This window comes from Electrona antarctica, assembly GCF_951216825.1.
Source record: "Electrona antarctica genome assembly, chromosome: 15".
NCBI classification, from domain to species: Eukaryota; Metazoa; Chordata; class Actinopteri; order Myctophiformes; family Myctophidae; genus Electrona; species Electrona antarctica.
The window spans coordinates 44,765,197-44,787,762 of NC_136796.1; the positions used below are offsets into that span (position 1 = coordinate 44,765,197).

At 43.1% G+C, this 22,566-nt stretch overlaps 2 protein-coding genes across 4 annotated transcripts in view; one reads left to right on the plus strand and one right to left on the minus strand.

Moving 5' to 3' along the window:
* The window catches only part of spag1a (sperm associated antigen 1a), a 25,310-nt gene continuing 2,744 nt past the window's right edge, over nucleotides 1–22,566 (minus strand). Inside the window, exons 2-9 of one of the 2 annotated variants that reach the window (XR_013791796.1) lie at nucleotides 20,968–21,067; nucleotides 15,578–15,727; nucleotides 11,268–11,425; nucleotides 8,167–8,308; nucleotides 6,113–6,239; nucleotides 5,476–5,611; nucleotides 829–1,710; nucleotides 1–757 (exon numbers count right to left, since the gene is read on the minus strand). Coding sequence is in view for 1 of the 2 variants with exons in the window: in XM_079523272.1 (XP_079379398.1) it covers nucleotides 5,477–5,611; nucleotides 6,113–6,239; nucleotides 8,167–8,308; nucleotides 11,268–11,425; nucleotides 15,578–15,727; nucleotides 20,968–21,067 (812 nt within the window). In the remaining variant the exon portion in view is untranslated. Of the gene's footprint in view, nucleotides 758–795; nucleotides 1,711–5,475; nucleotides 5,612–6,112; nucleotides 6,240–8,166; nucleotides 8,309–11,267; nucleotides 11,426–15,577; nucleotides 15,728–20,967; nucleotides 21,068–22,566 lie in introns of those variants that run through there. The other variant, XM_079523272.1, reaches the window with a different exon arrangement.
* The window catches only part of polr2k (RNA polymerase II, I and III subunit K), a 19,246-nt gene continuing 9,859 nt past the window's right edge, over nucleotides 13,180–22,566 (plus strand). The window contains exon 1 of one of the 2 annotated variants that reach the window (XM_079523289.1): nucleotides 13,180–13,357. The gene's annotated coding sequence lies outside the window, so the exon portion shown is untranslated. The remainder of the gene's footprint in view (nucleotides 13,358–22,566) is intronic. The other variant, XM_079523287.1, reaches the window with a different exon arrangement.

The window sequence follows — 22,566 nt, forward strand, 5'->3', positions numbered from 1 at the left end:
TCAAAGCATTCACAATGCAATTTATAATTTACTTCTGCATTCAAAGTATTTACAATGCATTCATGTATTTACATTCGGTCAGTACATGCTCAGTCAGATGTTCGATGCGGCAATGCTTTTTGATAAGAGTAGGCCACAAAACATTGTTTTGTCAAAAGAATCGTATGGAGAGATGTATATTGGAAACTTGCTAACCTAAAGAAATACTTCCCTTTTATCTATACACACACGGACACTAGACAATCATCTTAATTACATTCAAGATTTCACCTGAGACCAGAATCATACAGTACGTGATTTAGTAATCTATAATCCTACCTTGAATTTCAGAAGAAGAAGAAAACAAACAATCTTATACCAATTAATTTAGTTGACAACTTCGTGATTTCAAGACGGTGTGGTAATGGTTATTTCGACAAACCTTTACCACAGATGTCAGATAATCTAATTGGCTAAATTTGATCAAAACATTGTTTGTTTTACTTTTAGTTCGCAATAGGCTGTGCTGTCCCATACCGGTTTAAAAATATGTTCGAAAACCTCATTATGTTCTTATTTCTACACTTTTCTACATCTTGTTTTGTTTCTTCTTGAAGTAAATTTAATGATGGTTTTTGCTGTACAGCCAGCTGGAGTTCCTAACTTAGATCGTTGCAGTGTGATGATGATGATCGAGCAAAGATGTACAAACGGACAATTACGTTTCACTTAACCCATTTTAGGTTTTACGATTTTTCAAAAATTGCAGACCTACAAGCTCATAGCGCGCCACCGAGTGGCGCGCTATGAGCTTGTAGATCTGCTATTTTTCAATAGCTAAAGTATAACATAATGCTTAGTTAAAAAACACCGAAAGGGGGTTCCCGTCCAGAATGGGTTAAACAGCTTCCAAAGGGTCCAATAAAGGGTTTTGGAATATATACTGTATACGGAGGGTAAGATGAAAAATGCGGATAAAAATGTATTTTTTTCTTTTCATTCAGGCCCCAACAATTTTTTACAAACAAAACAAATTATAGTTCCAAGTTTTCAACCTATTATGTGAAGCTTATGCAAGTCACCTAAGGGGAGTGGAAACATGTGTTCATTCAGGCAATGAATTCAAAAAAATAACAAAATGACAATGAAGTTCATCACATTTATGGTCTGAACACCACCAATAAGGCACACACAGCTGTCTTGTTTTTTTTCCTCCCCTCCGTAACTCGTGCTTGGCGACGGTGGGGTGCACGGGCCGTCCAGCGATCGATGCTGTAGTTGCATTTTCATTTTCACATTGATGATGACTTGGGTTTTCTTGCAAGCAAAAGTCACTAGTCGCTTGACTTTTTTATTCTTTTCAGCTTTTTATTAATAAAGCTGCCCCTCTTATCAAGTGTTCTCGGTAATGGAAGAAGAAGAAGTGTAGGGGGGGGTGATTTGTTTGCACGCATTTGCAAATGGTGCACGTAAGTCGAATAAGCTGGTCCCTTGTCTTGAGGCAGTCCAAGGTCAACATATATTTGCTCTTCAGCATTTGCTATTGCCCGGGTTGTGCGTACAAGTACAGGAGATGAGTACGGAGACTGTTGTGCGTACAGTACAGGGGGATCGAGTACGGACTACGGAGAGACTGGGATAGACCTTCATCCTCGGGGCAACAGCAGTGCTCCTCCTGCGCTCAGCTCTTCCTCTCTGGGTCCCACAGCAATAACAGTCAGCCATTCAAACCTAGACAAATGTAATAAACAGTTGTGGGTAAGTTTGTTGTTATTGTAGAGTAGCAAAATGCATTATGCATACGAGTCATGATGTGAGCTGCAATGGATGTTAGCCCTTGTTAAAGCAGACCTCTATAACTCTCACTTGTGTGGGTGTGTGTTCACATGAATTGAATCCATTTAGGCCCGACGTCGAAATTTAAAAAATGTTGTCTAAATCATGACGATTTTCGGAAAAACCTCCGACCCCCATCGGAAAATTAAAACAGTTTTATTTCCATTGAAATCCCCATAGGGGGATTTTAGGTCGCTTCATATAAGAACTGTGTTTGAAGAATAATCCGACCATCCCGGCCTTTCTATCAGGGGGGGTGGCTGTGTGTCGTTGATACAGACAGTTTCTGGAGAAAATGTAATTAATGTGGCCGCAAAAGCCTTGAAACTTCAAGGGTATGAAAGCAATGCCGCTGCTAATATACGCCACGCCCAGCTGTCAACACATTGCGTTCCTTAGATTCCTCGTTGACGTAAGCTCAGCTGGCAGTGACTCGACTCGTAACCACGAAACATTAAATATAACAAAAATAAATAAATAAAACTTAATTAACATGTCAGTTGTCATGTCATATCCATATGAGTGAAAAGGCCAGGATGATCGGTTTATTTTTCAAACACAGTTCTTATATGAAGAGATCTAAAACCCCCCTATGGGGATTTCAATGCAAATAAAAAGTACACAAACCTGTGGACTGGCGCCCTCTACTGACGTCAGGACTTCGGTGCTCTATAGCTAAAGTAGAACATAATGCTTAAAACACCAAAAGGGGTTCCCGCCCAGAATGGGTTACACTCGGTCCATACAGAACGCAAATATAATGAGACTATAAGAGTAGCGTACCCTAAGTGCGTGTGGTACCGTATTATAACCATATTAGTACCGTGCGGTGCCGTATTATAACCGTATTAGTAGCATACCCTAGGTGCGTACGGTACCGTATCGGTACCGTACCCTAGGTGCGTGCAGTACCGTATTATAACCGTATCAGTACCGTACCCTAGGTGCGTGCGGTGCCGTATTATAACCGTACCCTAGGTGCGTGCGGTACCGTATTATAACCGTATCAGTACCGTACCCTAGGTGCGTGCGGTGCCGTATTATAACCGTACCCTAGGTGCGTGCGGTACCGTATTATAACCGTATCAGTACCGTACCCTAGGTGCGTGCGGTGCCGTATTATAACCGTATCAGTAGCGTACCCTAGGTGCGTGCGGTGCCGTATTATAACCGTACCCTAGGTGCGTGCGGTACCGTATTATAACCGTATCAGTACCGTACCCTAGGTGCGTGCAGTGCCGTATTATAACCGTATAGGTACCGTACCCTAGGTGTGTGCGGTACCGTATTATAACCGTATTAGTACCGTACCCTAGGTGCGTGCGGTGCCGTATTATAACCGTATCAGTAGCGTACCCTAGGTGCGTGCGGTGCCGTATTATAACCGTACCCTAGGTGCGTGCGGTACCGTATTAGTAGCGTGCGTGCGGTGCCGTATTATAACCGTATTAGTAGCGTACCCTAGGTGTGTGCGGTACCGTATTGGTACCATACCCTAGGTGCGTGCAGTACCGTATTAGTACCGTACCCTAGGTGCGTGCGGTACCGTATTAGTAGCGTACCCTAGGTGCGTGCGGTACCGTATTAGTACCGTACCCTAGGTGCGTGCAGTACCGTATTAGTAGCGTGCGTGCGGTGCCGTATTATAACCGTATTAGTAGCGTACCCTAGGTGTGTGCGGTACCGTATTGGTACCATACCCTAGGTGCGTGCAGTACCGTATTAGTAGCGTGCGTGCGGTGCCGTATTATAACCGTATTAGTAGCGTACCCTAGGTGCGTGCGGTACCGTATTAGTACCGTACCCTAGGTGCGTGCGGTACCGTATTAGTAGCGTACCCTAGGTGCGTGCGGTACCGTATTAGTACCGTACCCTAGGTGCGTGCGGTGCCGTATTATAACCGTATTAGTAGCGTACCCTAGGTGCGTGCGGTGCCGTATTATAACCGTATTAGTACCGTACCCTAGGTGCGTGCGGTGCCGTATTATAACCGTATTAGTACCGTACCCTAGGTGCGTGCGGTGCCGTATTATAACCGTATCAGTAGCGTACCCTAGGTGCGTGCGGTGCCGTATTATAACCGTACCCTAGGTGCGTGCGGTACCGTATTATAACCGTATCAGTAGCGTACCCTAGGTGCGTGCAGTGCCGTATTATAACCGTATAGGTACCGTACCCTAGGTGTGTGCGGTACCGTATTATAACCGTATTAGTAGCGTACCCTAGGTGTGTGCGGTACCGTATTATAACCGTATTAGTAGCGTACCCTAGGTGCGTGCAGTACCGTATTAGTAGCGTGCGTGCGGTGCCGTATTATAACCGTATTAGTAGCGTACCCTAGGTGTGTGCGGTACCGTATTGGTACCATACCCTAGGTGCGTGCAGTACCGTATTAGTAGCGTGCGTGCGGTGCCGTATTATAACCGTATTAGTAGCGTACCCTAGGTGCGTGCGGTACCGTATTAGTACCGTACCCTAGGTGCGTGCGGTACCGTATTAGTACCGTACCCTAGGTGCGTGCGGTGCCGTATTATAACCGTATTAGTAGCGTACCCTAGGTGCGTGCGGTGCCGTATTATAACCGTATTAGTACCGTACCCTAGGTGCGTGCGGTGCCGTATTATAACCGTATCAGTAGCGTACCCTAGGTGCGTGCGGTGCCGTATTATAACCGTACCCTAGGTGCGTGCGGTACCGTATTATAACCGTATCAGTAGCGTACCCTAGGTGCGTGCAGTGCCGTATTATAACCGTATAGGTACCGTACCCTAGGTGTGTGCGGTACCGTATTATAACCGTATTAGTACCGTACCCTAGGTGCGTGCGGTGCCGTATTATAACCGTATCAGTAGCGTACCCTAGGTGCGTGCGGTGCCGTATTATAACCGTACCCTAGGTGTGTGCGGTACCGTATTATAACCGTATTAGTAGCGTACCCTAGGTGTGTGCGGTACCGTATTGGTACCATACCCTAGGTGCGTGCAGTACCGTATTAGTAGCGTGCGTGCGGTGCCGTATTATAACCGTATTAGTAGCGTACCCTAGGTGCGTGCGGTACCGTATTAGTACCGTACCCTAGGTGCGTGCGGTACCGTATTAGTAGCGTACCCTAGGTGCGTGCGGTACCGTATTAGTACCGTACCCTAGGTGCGTGCGGTGCCGTATTATAACCGTATTAGTAGCGTACCCTAGGTGCGTGCGGTGCCGTATTATAACCGTATTAGTACCGTACCCTAGGTGCGTGCGGTGCCGTATTATAACCGTATTAGTACCGTACCCTAGGTGCGTGCGGTGCCGTATTAGTAGCGTACCCTAGGTGCGTGCGGTACCGTATTAGTAGCGTACCCTAGGTGTGTGCGGTACCGTATTATAACCGTATCAGTACCGTACCCTAGGTGCGTGCGGTGCCGTATTATAACCGTATTAGTACCGTACCCTAGGTGCGTGCGGTGCCGTATTATAACCGTATTAGTAGCGTACCCTAGGTGTGTGCGGTGCCGTATTATAACCGTATTAGTAGCGTACCCTAGGTGCGTGCGGTGCCGTATTATAACCGTATTAGTACCGTACCCTAGGTGCGTGCGGTGCCGTATTATAACCGTATTAGTAGCGTACCCTAGGTGTGTGCGGTACCGTATTATAACCGTATTAGTAGCGTACCCTAGGTGCGTGCGGTGCCGTCCACTAGGCTCTGTCTCAGTAGAACAGTCATCTCTTCCAGCTCCTGCTCGGCCTCGTGCACGTTGGGGTCCAGGTGGAGCACTTCCTGCAGGTCACTACTGGCCGACAGGTAGTCCTGGAGGAGGGAGGGTCACACACACACATACGTGCACACAGAGGGAGGGTCACACACACATACACACACACACATACGTGCACACAAACGGCGGGAGAGAAACAATAAATCGATGCTCTCATTCAAGTTTTGTTTATTCTCGAAATGACACTGAGTAATTAAACTCATTTTCAGTGTCGTCGAGTAATACAATATATAGAAAAACATCACAATACACGTATCAGAAGAAAAAAATTACAATCCTGGGCTCTACACACCCTCTGGCAACCTGGGGAGAGCAACGGACTTGAACTCATGCTTCCTTCATGCATGAGTGTCCAAGTCGCTCCTTTACAGCCTTGAATTTCTGACCAATCACACTCAATGTTTAACATAATCTGCAGTGATGTTCAGCTAGTTATAAAATCTTGAACTGGTGAAAGGAACTTTGGCAAAGCAATGCCAAGGTTTCTTTGCAATGATGTCATTTAGTTCTTAAGTATGCGGCAGCCTTTAACACACCTTTAAGCCCTTAAATGCCAGGGCTCTTCGGTAGAACGCCTTTTTATTCGTCGGCTCCATCTTGATGGCCGAGTCGCAGTCCTGTTTGGCCTCTTGAAAGCGGTTCATTTTCAGGAAACAAATGGCTCTGGGGGGGGACGGTAAAGGATGAAACATGAATGAATCAAAGAGGGTGACATTGATACAAGTTACGATGTTTAACCCAATTCTGGACGGGAACCCCTTTTGGTGTTTTAAGCATTATGTCATACTTTAGCTATTGAAAAATAGCAGATCTACAAGCTCGTAGCACGGCACCGAGTGCCGCGCTACGAGCTTGTAGGTCTGCTATTTTTGATAAATCATGAAAATGTGGCGCAAAACGTTTTTCCGCAAATCTTTGCGGGGGGTCCCTGGAACAACATATTTTCAAATGGGAGTCGGCGGCCAATTACATATAATTCTGGGGGTCCTTGACATGAAATAGTTTGAGAACGCTGACATAGAAACATGGGCTTTTCAGAAAACTGTCAGGATTTAGAAGACATTTGTAGAATTGTCCTCGGGTCTAAATGGGTTAAATCCGAGTACCTGCTAATGCTATGTATGAATGTGGTCCAACACTTAAACGTGGTGTAAGTGACATATTTTTGTATTCAAATAAAAATAATTGCTATGAATAGGGAGTTTGTTCAGTAACAGAAAATACAGTAACAGAAAATACCTTTTCAGGTCAGGATATCATTTGTATCCAATCAGGAGAGAGAATGTAAAACAGGATATATACGATAACCAAGTGGAATTTGAAGTTATACAAAATTATGTTGACAAAATGGAACAAGTCACTCCTGACTGGATAAAAGTGGTAAAATGTATAATTCTGTTCACGAAAGAGCTGGAAAGACAGCCGGAGTCATCTGTTACTGAACAATATAGCAAGGATTAATAGCAGAATATTGCACATTTGTTTTTACAAAACAAAAAGAACATAACAATAAAAGAACACCACTTACACCCTCCTTGATTCAGGGTCACAGTGTGCATCAGTGGTTCCCAAACTTATTCATATCAAGGACCCCTAACTCTCTGAGTTACAGACCCATAAGGGTCCATTTGGTTCCTAACTATCATTTATCTGGGGGACCCCCTGGAACTCCCTCAAGGACCCCTGGGGGTCCCCGGACCCCACTTTGGGAACCACTGTTCTAGATCGTCAGACCAGATTCACATGCTGTATCATTTTCTTGGGTGATCATTTAGCACCCTCTACTGTCATTACAATGACATTGAAATAGACAATATTACAAAATAATATCTCACACCTATCTTGATTGATCCCAACCCTATCTTGACTGATAAGGTTTTATTGGAGCTTGGGGGAAAGCTCCAACACCATTTAAAAGTAATATATTTTACCTAAACATGTTATCCAATGTGGCTTTAACCTATTCTATACTTTAACCCATTTAGACGATTCTACAAATGTCTTCTAAATCATGACAGTTTTCTGAAAAAAACATGTTTCTAATATATCAGTGGTGCTGAACCTTTCTCATGTCAATGACCCCCCCGAATTATCTGCATTTGGCAGCGGAAACCCCAACTGAAAAATATGTTGTTCCAGGGACCCCCCCAGAAGCAAAGATTTGAGTTAAAAACGTTCGCTCTGAAAGAATACATTTTCAAAAAATAGCAGACCCACAAGCTACGAGCTTGTAGATCTGCTATTTTTCATTTTTATAACATAATGCTTAAAACACCAAAAGAGGTTCCCGCCCAGAATCTATGACGATGACATGCCCAAAAAAGGGCACGCCAGGTAAGTAGTTTAACCCATTTTGGGCAGGAACCCCTTTTGGTGTTTTAATTTGTTATAATTTAGCTATTGAAAAATAGCAGATCTACAAGCTCATAGCGCGCCACCGAGTGGCGCGCTACGAGCTTGTAGGTCTGCTATTTTTGAAAAATCGTGAAAATATTTATTTCAGAAAACTGGAGGATTTAGAAGATTCTTTTTAAAATTTCGAGGTCAGGCCTAAATGGGTTAAGTCTTCCCATGGTGCATCACTGCATACCTGTTGGTGTAGAGCACGCATTCGTCTGGTTTCAAGGCGAGGCATTCGCTGTACCTCTCCAAGGCCTGTTGGAACTGGCCTTGCCTCACCAGCTCGTTGCCTTCCTTCTTCAGTGCGCTCAGACGGGTCTCTTTCTTCCTGGCTGTATGAGGAGACAAGTATAGCAACAACAACAAAAAACTAATGATGAAAAAAGAGCAATGGTGACACAACAAGGCATGTTTGCTTATTCTAGTCTTAATGAATCAAAAGTCAAAGATTGAATCGGTCACGTCCCACGTCACGACGACCACATGGGCCTTTTGTCGAGATGAAACAAGTTGACGACGTATTCATACAGGTTTAACGCTTTCGCTGTAATTGCAGTGGAAAAATCGACCGTTCTGAATAATAATTGCGTCACTTTATTGCCATATTATAATAACACGCCCAGTGCTGAGGACGATTCTACACATGTCTTCTAAATCCTGACAGTTTTCTGAAAAACCCTATGTTTCTATATCAGTGGTGCTCAACCTTTTTCATGTCAATGACCCCCAGGAATGTGTGTGTCATCAATGTGGGCGGCTGTGGCTCAGGAGGTAGAGCAGGTCGTCTAATGATCCCTGCGGGTCGACGGTTCGAATCCCGGCTCCTCCTCCTGTACTACATGTCGAAGTGTCCTTGAGGCAAGACACTGAACCCCACGTCGCCTCCAATGAGGCGGTCGGTGTGAGCTCGCCACCGTCGGTGTGTGAATGTGGGAAGTGAGGACGCTGGCGTCGACTGTTCGCCGCTTCACCTCCCAATGTACGTATATGAATGAATGAACCATTGTAAAGTGCTTTGAGCACTTGGAAAAGCGCTATAAAAAAATGCACTTCATTATCAATGTGTGCATACGCCATAATATAACTATGTGTACGAGTGTATTTCAGGACATACAATGCCTTATTTTGTCAGCGTAACAGGAAACCTGACCCGAAACGTTCCATTACAGCAGCACTACAGTCTGTGAAGATCATCTTCCCTGTGCATTATTGATAGTGCTCCCAGACACGCACGCACACACACACGCACGTACACACACACAGACACGTGCGCGCACACACACACACACACACACACACACCCCCCAGTCACAGTCAGCAGGACTGCTTTCACCGGTGCTCAGCGTTTAGACACACAGATACTCTGACCGAGACCACAATGAAGATTCACAATGAAAACAAAGGGAAAAACCCACAACGGAAATAAGCTCTCAAGCTTTTTATCCTTTTGACAGATATGTACAAATGTGTTAATAGCACAGGCAGCCTCTTCACATACTAGAGCATGTCTGAAATAAATATCAGAGCTGAAATGTATTGTATTTATTAAATAAACGCTTAAACGTGTAGCTATAGGTGTAGTGTTAGAGACCACAGAAGTGAACCTTTCAAGCCTGTTTTCTCAACTCGCCGTTTGTGTTTCTCTGCAAGACATTACTCTATAATAAGCCATATCTCCAAAACGGGTGGGTCAAACTGAACAACCAATATCTCTAGTTACTTGCGCAAGCAGAGCGCGCAAGTACTAGTTTCGCAGGACGATGCGTATGCACCGTCCCAGCAAATGACGTAATGACTACTTGTGCCTGATACGGCAGTGGTGCCAGATTACATACATGCATACATACAGTAGGAGCATTACCTCTAATCCTCCCGACACTAAAACATATCGTCATTACGTCACCATCGAAAACCAATTACACTCTGGCATTGGGACCTTTAATCCACATCTTTATTACGTCATCATTGAGAGCTAGTCATCATTGAGAGCTAGCATATGACGCCAGTTATACCCTGACGTCATATGCTGGGACGGTGCATACGCATCAAAAGTAACCACAGTATACCACTAATCAAGCGCACTAGTAGGCCATTTATGGCCTACTTGTGTGCAACAAGCAAGTAGGCACTCGACAGAGTGCAGTTCTAGTTGAAAATTCAAAAAAGAAAGAATCCAATGGCAGTCCCTCAGTGAAATTGTGTTCATGTGTTATGCCATGTGTTTTGTCAATAACAAAATGAGCAACACTTCTGCTACTGCTGACGCCTCCTGGATTGGAACGCAGCGATATTATTGCGTAATTTACAATCTCTTGGACATATAGAGGGAAATCGGTCTGTCTGAATTGTGTATGAGAGAGAGAGAGAGAGAGAGAGAGAGAGAGAGAGAGAGAGAGAGAGAGAGAGAGAGAACAGGGACAGTATCTAATAACAGCGTGGCTTCCCTGTCGTTCTCTGATGTCATGTCGATGATGTCAGGAGGCGTGTCCAAGTATCAGTGGGATGTGGCTCTGACAAAACATGTACTTCTTCCCAGTGTTGTTTTCGTCGACTAAAACTAAGACGAAGACTAAATGGAAACTAAATAAAAACTAAGCTATGATGACTAAAACTAAGACTAAATATATTGACAATTTCGTCAACAAATAAAAACTAGACTAAAATGTTAGGAAGGGACTAGTGGACAAGAGATCCAGTATAAGTCATTTTACTTGTTGCATGCATTTACTTGCATTTGCATGCTGAAAATAGCAGATCTACAATAAAAAATAAAATAGCAGATCTACAAGCTCACAGCGCTGCGACGCGTTGTGGGCTTGTACATCGGTTTCAGCAAGTGTAAAAACAGTCATTACGACGCATTACAGTCACCCAAAACACATTTTAGTCGACTAAATCAACTGTAGATTTAGTCGACTAAAACTAGACTAACACTAAAACATTCCGGGTGACTAAAATGTGACTAAAGCTATTGAAGAGACTATGACTAAAACTAAAATCTAAATTTGCTGCCAAAAAACAACACACACACACACACACACACACACACACACACACACACACACACACACACACACACACACACACACACACACACACACACACACACACACACACACACACACACACACACACACACACACACACACACACACACACACACACACACACACACACACACACACTTTTGTATACCAAAAATGTACACTGTGTACCCTCGCATGAATTCACATTGGTTCAGACTTGCCCCACATTTGGTCATGCTGTCAGATGAGGTGATGTCACACTGACCTTCCTCGTTAACGGCCCTGGCGGCGCGGGCCGCGGTGAGCTCGGCGCTGACGGGCTTGTCTCTGTGTCGCTGCTGGACGGCCAGAGGTACCGCGGGGATCTCCGGGAGCTTCTCTCTCCAGTCGGGCCCGTCCTGTTCAATCAGCATCTTGGTGATCCTGCCAGAGGAACAATTTAACAATTTAGGGCCAGTGGGTTCCCACATTTTTTCATGTCAACAAGGACCCACCAAATTGACACTAATTAGCCCTGCGGACCCCCCATTTGAAAAGATATGCCAGGGATCCCCATAAGAGAAGATTTTTACGGCTCTAGCAGTGATTCTCAACCCGTTTAATTTCAAGGACCCCCAGTTTGACATGCATTAGTCTTACCAACCCCCATTTAATGGCATTTCTATCTCTGGGACACCCAATTTATATTGTAAAAATCAATGTTAATTTAACTCTGTGAACCATTTGGTTCCATTTGTACACTCTCTGAGTTACAGACCCATAAGTGTCCATTTGGTTCCCAATTATCATTTAGCTGGGGGACCCCCTGGAACCCCCTCAAGGACCCCTGGGGGTCCCCAGACCCCACGTTGGGAACCACTGATTTAGGCATTGTAGGGTTGGATCAGACTTTGAAGATATGGGGGTGCCATACCTTTGGTTGCTTTGTAGGCCTGTACTGTATACAGTATATACCAGAGTTTTGTACTCGGGAACACACATTACACATTACATAATTTAATATTAGTCATTCTAAACCTTTTACATTTCAAGGACCTTAGGAGTACTTTTGGTTTCATTCATACTACAGTCTCAGAGTCCCCCAGAACCCCATGTTGGGAAAACTGGACTACAACATGCAAGTGTTTTTTCATCTGAACATGCTCATATTATTACCCTTTATGTAACACCGGATTATTATACAATAGTGGTTTATGTAATCATTGTATTTGATACAGATACAGTGAACTGTTATGTCTGACTTAGAGAGTATAACATCGTAGTCAGTAAAAAAAAGAAAATTACTTTTAGTTTAAACTCTTAACCTCTGTGTCCACTAGTCACACGTGTTATTGTGTTTCTATGTATTTTGGTTTTAATAATAATGTTCTTTCTTATTTTCTATTAATCTGCTGATCTATGTTCTATAAGAAGGCCATTGAGTTATTATTTCATGTTCACGATATGGCTGTGGTGCATTATCCCATTCTGGGCGGGAACCCGTTTTGGTGTTTTAAAGCATTATGTTATACTTTAGCTATTGAAAAATAGCAGATCTACAAGCTCGTAGCGCGGCACTTGTAGGTCTGCTATTTTTGAAATATCGCGAAAATGTGGCACAAATCTTTGAATATATATTCTTTCCAAGCGAACGTTTTTAACTCAAATCTTTGCTGTCTCTGGAACAACATATTTTCAGATGGGGGTCGGTCGGAGCAATTACATATGATTTTTGGGGTCCTTGACATGAAAATGTTTGAGCACTACTGACATAGAAACATGGGGTTTTTCAGAAAACAGACATTTGTAGAATCATTCTCAGGTCTAAATGGGTTAAATTATCCCATTTTGGGCGGGAACCCCTTTTGGTGTGTTAATGCATTAGGTTATACTTTAGCTATTGAAAAATAGCAGATCTACAAGCTCATAGCGCGGCACTCGGTGCCGCGCTATGAGCTTGTAGGTCTGCTATTTTTTGAAAAATCTTGAAAATGTGCCTCAAATCTTTGAATATATATTATTACAGAATGAACATTTTAACTCATATCTTTGCTTCTTTCGACGTCAGGCCTAAATGGGTTATTGCTGTGAGTCTGGCACTGGTTGAGAAGCCCCACCCAAGACTCACCACTCAGTCAGACTATAGTGCCGATTGGGTGATTGGCACTCACACCGTTTGTGGCACCTGAGTGTGGCAGCTGTGGCAGTTTGAACAGTCAGACACAGACAACTGGAGGATTATTTCCCAAGTCTTGCGAATTTGTTTCTATTGGATCTTATTGGATGTACTAATGTAATACCACTGGTTGAAGTGCAAATTTCCCGGATCAAGGCTTTTGGTTTGGGACTCGGACTTTGTGGAACAGTTAGAGGGTGGTAAGAGAAGAGGAGCCTTACCGTATACTCACTGCCTAGACTTTAGCAATTTGCTTTATTTTGGACATTTGAGTTTAGATAGATTATCATTATCGGTTGTTGTTATTACATTATCTGGTGTTACAGAGCGCAATTTTGACTTATCTAGATTTTCTAGACCTAAGTTCGATTCTACAAATGTCTTCTACATCCTAACAGTTTTCTGAAAAACCTCGGTTTCTGTCAGTGGTTCTCAAACTATTTCATGTCAAGGACCCCCAGAATTATCTGTATTTGGCCGCCGACCCCCATCTGAAGATATTTTATTCTAGGGACCCCCCCAGAAGCAAAGATTTGAGTTAAAACGTTTGCTCTGAAAGAATATATATTCAAAGATTTGCGCCACATTTTCACGATTTTTAAAAAATAGCTGATTTTATTTTCAATAGCTAAAGTATAACACAATGCTTAAAACACCAAAATGGGGTTCCCGCCCAGAATGGGTTAAAGCGAATATTTTGTTATTTGAAGCTATGTTTGTGACTGTTTTGGGTTTATTTCAGCTAAACAAATTTACCGATTCTTTTAGTGATTTATAATGAACTGACCCACCGCCTCCCTCATTTTTGCTATAATTGGTGCTTCAATTGTTATTGTTGCAACCGTTATACTCTGGCTTTAGAGCAATAATATTCTATTTAAATGTTTCTTCTCCACAAATGGAAAATACCAAGCATGGACGTTATCTCCACAAAAACGCTATAGATGGGCTACACGTAAAGATACCGTAGTTCTAGCTGTAAAAAATATTTTCAACAGTCTAAATGTTAGTAGTGGTTTAAAATGATACAATTATTTACATTATCATTATCGGGTGTTATTATTACATTATCTGGTGTTACAGAGCGCACTTTTGACTTATCTAGATTTTCTAGACCTAAGTTCGATTCTACAATTGTCTTCTACATCCTAACAGTTTTCTGAAAAACCTCGGTTTCTGTCAGTGGTTCTCAAACTATTTCATGTTAAGGACCCCCAGAATTATCTGTATTTGGCCGCCGACCCCCATCTGAAGATATGTTATTCTAGGGACCCCCCAGAAGCAAAGATTTGAGTTAAAATATTTGCTCTGAAAGAATATATATTCAAAGATTTGCGCCACATTTTCACGATTTTTAAAAAATAGCTGATTTTATTTTCAATAGCTAAAGTATAACACAATGCTTAAAACACCAAAATGGGGTTCCCGCCCAGAATGGGTTAAAGCGAATATTTTGTTATTTGAAGCTATGTTTGTGACTGTTTTGGGTTTATTTCAGCTAAACGAATTTACCGATTCTTTTATTTAGTGATTTATAATGAACTGACCCACCGCCTCCCTCATTTTTGCTATAATTGGTGCTTCAATTGTTATTGTTGCAACCGTTATACTCTGGCTTTAGAGCAATAATATTCTATTTAAATGTTTCTTCTCCACAAATGGAAAATACCAAGCATGGACGTTATCTCCACAAAAACGCTATAGATGGGCTACACGTAAAGATACCGTAGTTCTAGCTGTAAAAAATATTTTCAACAGTCTAAATGTTAGTAGTGGTTTAAAATGATAAAATTATTTACATTATCATTATCGGGTGTTATTATTACATTATCTGGTGTTACAGAGCGCAATTTTGACTTATCTAGATTTTCTAGACCTAAGTTCGATTCTACAAATGTCTTCTACATCCTAACAGTTTTCTGAAAAACCTCTGTTTCTGTCAGTGGTTCTCAAACTATTTCATGTCAAGGACCCCCAGAATTATCTGTATTTGGCCGCCGACCCCCATCTGAAGATATTTTATTCTAGGGACCCCCCCCCCCCCCCCCCAGAAGCAAAGATTTTAGTTAAAACGTTTTCTTGAAAAATCCATGTTTCTATGTCAGTCGTTCTCAAACATTTTCATGTCAAGGACCCCCCCCAGGGGCGGTCCTTGACATGTAACTTTGTTGTAAGCATGTAACTTTGTAATGCTCCTGAAACACACAATGCACATATTGCATTGTGTGTTTGAGCTGACAGGCCCGTTTTGATATCAATCAATCAAGTCACCTTATTTCAAGGGGCAGATGCCAAAAAAAATATATATATATATATATATACATTTAAATTATATCTTTAGGGGAATGTCATGTGGTCTACCTGCACAGCCTTGATCTACCTTTTGGGGCACCCCTGCTCTATCTGAATGTTTGACCCACCTGTGGACGCTGTCGTGGGCAGACACCACGCTGTCTATCTGCAGCACGGTCTTATAATCCACGTAGGCCTTCTTGTAGCGCTCCAGTGACTCATAGGCCATCGCTCTGCGTAGCAGAGGCTTGAGGCCGAAGGGCTGCAACTCCAGAGCCCTAAGAGGATAGAGAGGAGACAGAGAGGGAGGGAGCGACATGAACATTGTGCCACAGGTGTAACGAGACCCAATTGTGTGTGTGTGTGTGTAGTGTCTTCACTGATCAGCCAATCACAAGCCAATGATTGACCGGAAAGCTGGGCATAGGAGCCCCCCCCCTCCCCCCCCAAACAAACAACAAAGAGAGAATACTTAATAATACAATAGTCCATAAAAAGGCTCTGATGTCTAAAAAATATATATTTGAGTAATTGTGTCCTCAAAGGTTTGACGGAATTGGCGCCGAAAAAAAATAATATCAGATAGAGTGGGGAGAGAGACAGAAGGGGAGGGAAAGGGGAGTTGAGAGAGAGGGAGAGAGAGGGGGGGGGGATAGAGGTCCCTAGGGGTTGGTTATGTTCAAAAAGAGATATTGCACAGTATTCACTACTAGTCCTTACTACTTTTATGCATTTGATTTTTGTATCAAATGCATAAAAGTATCAAATGCATTTTTCGCATTTGCGGTGCCCCCTATGGATGAAAATGGAATTACTTTTCGTTCATGATTTGTGGCATTTTTTGTAAAATAGGCCCCTCCCACTAACTTTGGAAGGCCATTCTGTATTTAAGTCCGACGTCATTTTGTAGTGCTACGTTACGTCCGGGTCCAAGTGGCACCAGCTCCCGTCCGCATCTCATTGTAAATAGAATATTTAAACGCGTGAATCTTTTCACAATGACGTTATTTTTCAGAAAGGAAGACATTGAGGGTTAAAATGCGTCTTAATGCTTCCACCTCGAGTAGAATTATTAATGTTTTGTACAAGTGTCCATGACAAAGAAAATATATGATGTGGAGACAATAACAGACTATTATTATCATTATTATTGAAGGTGGTTACAGTCCATTTGCTCAGTACAATATTTCGGGGGCATATTTAGAATGTGTGCAGGGTTGAGTATGTTGAATCTAGTTTGCAATAATGAGGATTTCGTTGACACAATGAAATAAAATGGCGATAGTATTCAGTGTGGGGCAGACGGCCTGTCACAGCCAGATTTGGGAGACCAGTAGCTTTGTTGTTGCAAGGAAAGCGGTGAGACTTTCATGGTTGTTTTCGTCTCAGATTTAGTCAGACGGAGGGACACAGTATAACTCTATATGGGGACACAAAAGCGACACAAAAGTGGGACCCGGAAGTATCTCTGGAGGGGGCGCTCACGTCACGGCTAAAATACTGAATTATGGCCGAATGATACGGACTATCAAATCTTTGCCCATGGTGTTTTAATCGGATAGGTCCATTAGATTTGGAGAAACTCTGTAGGTGGAAGAGCAAAAAGTGTTTTGAAGAAAATTCTAAATGGTGGAAAATCTTTCAAGATGGCGCTTACGGTCTCAAGGTAAAACAATACTTGAATGGGAGTCTTCGATCTTCCTCATTATAAGTGAATGGAGAAATGTAATAACTAATACATGTAATAAACGGTGTTAAATGTATTAAAATTGAAAAAAGGGGCTTTGAGAGGTCCTGCATAATGGAATGATCAATGTCTGTGTGCAAATTCAGATCAACTCGGCAAGCCAGAGAGGAGCGGGGGGGGGGGGGGGGGCTTAGTAGGACACACAGACAAGACAGACTTTCGCTTAATTACAGTATATTTTAGATTGGTAATCTTCCATAATGTCCATGGCTATTTTGACAGTGGCTTGGGAAAAACTGTTGGGAATGTGTTACTTCAAAGTGTAAATGCTTTCTTGTCTTTGGTGTCTCAGGTTGTATAACCTAGTGTTGTGTTTGTCGACTAAAACTTAGACGAAAACTGTTCGCCGACTACCTTTTTTCACTGACAAACTAAATGGAAACTAAATGAAAACGAATCTATGATGACTAAAACTAAGGCTAAATATACTGACTATTTCGTCAACAAATAAAAACAAGACTAAAATGTTAGGAAGGGACTAGTGGACAAGAGATCCAGTATAAGTCATTTTACAATTAGTTGCATGCTGAAAATAGCCGATCTACAAGCCCGCAAATATATGACATATATTTGCCTGATGAAGACCGTGTAGGTCGAAACGTTGCAATGTGTTGCCTTAAAATAAAGTAAGTCTCGGAGCTCTACAAACTGGTGTGCGGATGTTCTTCCTCTTCCTTGACGTCACAGGTGTAATGGGAAATATGAAATTGTTCATATACATCAGTTACTGTTAAACTGCACATTGCTTAGCCTGATGTCTGGTCTGACTGGGTGTGGTTTACATTGTGAGTAATAGGCCTGTCCTGACTTAAATCAACCATTTTGCACATCAATAGGTTTTTGTTATGACCAAGTGAGACTGTTCCTGTCTCCAGCTGAGTAGCAGCTGTATTCTTTGTTAGGGACGGGTCATATGTTTACCCCTCACAGTTTCACCGAACCCACCCAACGATTCTAGACTTCGACCTTTTGTTTTAATTCGATTTGTCCCATTGTCTGATGTGGAGTCGAACTGTATGGTCATGTGACAGACAGTTACTGCTGCTCCTCCTGAGTAAAACTGTATAAAATTGACAAGTGTAGTGTATTGTTCTGGAGTTCAATCATCCGACATGCCGGAAGATGGCTGTGCTCTAGAGATCTCTATTAAATTGAACTGAATGCCTCATATCATCTTGTCCTCACCTTATATTTTAGTCTAAGTATTCATATAATTTCTGCCATAACACAGGCTAGCCACCTGAAGTGAAGACCACCAGAAAGACGCCCAAGGGCGAGAAGCGACCTCGCCCTAAAGGTGCACTTATCCACCTAGGTGACAGCAGACTGCTGGGCGAGCGCTGGCGCTTTGGAATGGGGGGGTCAGATCATGTTACATAGGGAATTAATTCTGTACTGGCCATATATGGAGCGTGTCTTGAGTGTACAGGGTTTGATGAGGTCAGATCAACATATGGAATGTCAGAACAGGTCAGCTCCATATATGGAGATCTAAGGGTGGCAGCGGGGGCGTGTATTGAGTGTGCAGGGTTTGATGAGGGCCCAGGTAGGACCGGGCCTTCATTTTCGGGCCTGTTGAGAACTCTAGTTTTGATAACTTTGGGGCAGGCCCGACTAGAGTTTAAATGGACAGGTATCAGTCAAAAGTGAGACATCGAAGAGGAAGGATGGATGGGGAAGGATCAACATATGTCAGAAAAGGTCAGCTCCATACATTATATGAAGATAAAGGGTTTGAGGTCAGATGTAGAGTTGCTGGCAAATATTGATAACATCAGGGATCTCCATATATGGGCTTAATATTGATGACATCAGGGATCTCCATACATCAGGGATCTCCATCCCTGATGTCACGAGGGTGACCAACCAAACAAACGACACACTGATGGGATGTTATTATATATTATTATTATTATATTAAAAATAATTTATAATGGAAGTCAATGGTGGTTAGATCAGGCTGGAACCTTGTCCAAAACTCCAAATTATGGAGTTGACTGACATCATTGTGCCGACCTCATAGGTGACTGATGTCACAGACTTGGCCACAGGCCCAGGTGAATTCTAAAATCCACATAAAAGCCATGCCGTTAATAGACTCCATCTTGTTATCTTATTAATTAAGCTAACCGTAAGGACTTTGCTCTGTGTGCCTGCATGTATGCATGTCACCCAGGGACGTGCAGAGAGTGTTAGAGGGGCAGGGGCTGAAATCTCGTAAGAGGGCACTTTTGAACAAAAATAGCTGATCTACAAGCTCTCAACGCGCCGCGACGCGTTGAGAGCTTGTAGATCAGCTATTTTCGGGGCGCAACCCAGCACTCTTTATCTACTGGAGATGCGGTGTGTAACGACATGGATTTCGAAACAAATTTGTTCAACGCAAAATGGTGCGTTCCAAGTTCAGGAGACTTCGGGAAAAAAAGCTATTCTCCTGAATGCTTGCCTTCCGGTATGGCATGGAAAGGAGAGGAGTGGCATTTGCATTTCTTCCACCATGTAGTAAATGCTACGCATTCGAGGTCTGGAGAGGGCAGTTTTTTTTTTACAGACGGGTAAAGGGGCAGGCCTTTTATGTCTATGTGTCTATGTCTATGTGTCTATGTGATTTCACCGTGTCATCAAAAACAACAAAGGACATACAGTAGCGTGCACCCAAGTCAGCTCTGTCCATGAACCAGTCCTAACCTAGACGTACTTACCTCACTGTGAGCAGGAACATTAGACAAGCTAACTGTTTAAGCCCTCAGACACGTGCTAAGCTGCAGCCTATGACAATCACACCCAGGGGGTATTACATCATGTCTATTACAACATGCTTTGGCCTTCCTACAGAGACATCATATGGGATTTCAATTAATTTACCATACTGTGGTGTGGATAACCATGGATTCTATTCTATAAAGACATGATAATAATTAATTCAAATTATATTTGAATTTCTGCCGTGCTTTATGACTTTGATACTAATGTAAGATAGTGGTGTAACGGTTAACTTGTTTCTTCAAATCAACATAAAACTAAGCATGAGTGAGGTCGGTGGAGAGGAGATGGCCTAGTAGTAATCAACAGACCTGCTAATCAACTAATGGTACATGCATGGACACTAGTGAGGCTCGGGCCGGCCCGTTGCCCACAGGTCCCGCGGGATTGACCTGCGGGGCGGGCAGACGGGTCAAGGTTTTCAGCGAAATTATCACAGGGCGGGCGCGGCGGGTCAACCACCCCATAAAAGGAGAGGGGGGGAAAAAAGCATTCCGGTAGCTTATTCTGTCTCCCTCTCTCCTGCTCTCCCGTCTCTCATGTATTGAATTGTAGCCTTCTCTCTCCCTCGCCCGCCCGGTATATGAAATTTAGCCTACATATTGATTTGCTTATGTTATTGTTTTGAGGTCCCCTACCTCCATCAGTAGCCAAGCCAACATTATGAACGGAATGCTGCACAGATGTAAGAATTGATGGGGAAATAGCCCAGTCCCCTCTCTCTCCCCATCGAAAGCAATTGAATGGACTGGACTTGCTGCGTGTTGAAAAACCAGTTGGTTGGCTACTTTTTTATTTTTAGGGGGCCGCAGGTCGAGCGGGGCGTTGATTAATATATTGTTCTCCAGAGCTGGTTGGTGCGGGTTGTTTGCTCCCGTGGCGGGAACGGGACGGGCTGGTTATGAAAAAAAGAGCCAGCCCGCGCATCACTAATGGACACAGTGCACCTCATTATACACTCCATTCATCCATTACATGTTTGTACCCACACCGATCCCCAGTTCTTACTTGTTGCAGTCTTCTATACAGCCCATGCTGTTTCCATCCTTGAGGAGGCAGGCAGCTCTGTTGGAATAGAGAATACTCACATCTTCTGGGCTCTCGACACCTACAGAGGGGGGGGACAACGAACCATAACTATTAATCTGAAAACACATTTAGACAAATGGTAGTTCTTCATTTACAGGATTTAACAGTAGGACATGAGAGCCTGTAGTAAAGTGATAAATGTAGCTTCTAAAGGCTTAGCAGTTGTAATCCTCCAACCCTAGATTAAACAAGACAAGGTCTAATAACAGAGTGGCTTCCATGCAGATCTCGTGCGGGCCAGCCTGTGATCAAGTACTGCAAGTCATCGGACATATCCGACGTATGACATAAGGGCATGGTTTCGGTCCAATCCGACCACCATTAAAAATAGAACACAAAAGTTCAATATTTCAATTCAAAAGATATAAAACGTATATCATTATGACTGGGAGTTACTTCCTTCAGCTTACTGGCAGGGTGCAAAAGATTAGCCCGGGACACGCAGACAGACAGACTCAAAAACCCATTCTAGACAGCTCACCCCCTGCAGAGCCACGTGGAGTAAGAACAGCAACATGGCAAACAAACCAGACAGTTTTGCTGAGTGGGTGAGTGGACAGATACAGTAATTGAATGGATGGATAGACAGGCAGGCAGGCAGGCAGGCAGGCAGGCAGACATTCAAATAAAACAAGTCTCGATTTTCTCAGATCACTGAAAGGCAAGTCAGCCATGCTGCTACAAAAAAATAGCCATTACAGTCTCTTGCCAGCTACTGTATTAAAAGTTGTCCCGAGTGCACTTCATCATGGCCTGGTATAATATTCAATCATACCTACAGTTAGCTCTGGTCCATAGCTCTAATGCCGTTGCATTTAGAGCTATGTTACCGATGACTTCCGGGGCTCGCATAAATGCAGACCAGCCTCTCGTCTTTAGCGTAAATAGAAAGAAGGTTTTTGCTTCTCACCAATACAAAGGCGTGTTATTAGAAAGCCTACTTTCCTTAGTGGAAGCACTCTGAGCCCCCCACCACACGTATTAAAAAAATCACACCCGTGTGAACTGAGTGGTGTAAGGTCTGTCTGACGTAATGAAATCATGTCTGACGTAATGAAATCACACCCGGGTGTGATTTCATTACCTGGCTTTGTTTGTGCCGAAAAAATTAGCATGGTTGCTATGTTCACCCTGTTCACCCGGGTGTGATTTCATTACGTCATTACAACAGGGTGAACATAGCAACCATGCTCATTTTTTCTGCACAAAAAAGCCAGTTGTAGGAGTGGTTTACACCACTCAAAAGGTACTTTTTGGCCAGAAAGGGATTTTTTTTTCACCGGAGGAAAGATATTCTGTATGAGGGTTTTCTCTTGGCAATATCAGTAGATGGCGCAGTGGAGTAACCAAAAGTATTTTTTTCCAGTGGAAAGATAATTTATACGTGTGGTGGGGGGGCTCAGAGTGCTTCCACTAAGTGATACAACCCGCCTTTGTATTGGTGAGAAGCAAAAACGTTCTTTTTATTTATGCTAAAGACGAGAGGCTGGTCTGCATTCATGCGAGCCCCGGAAGTCA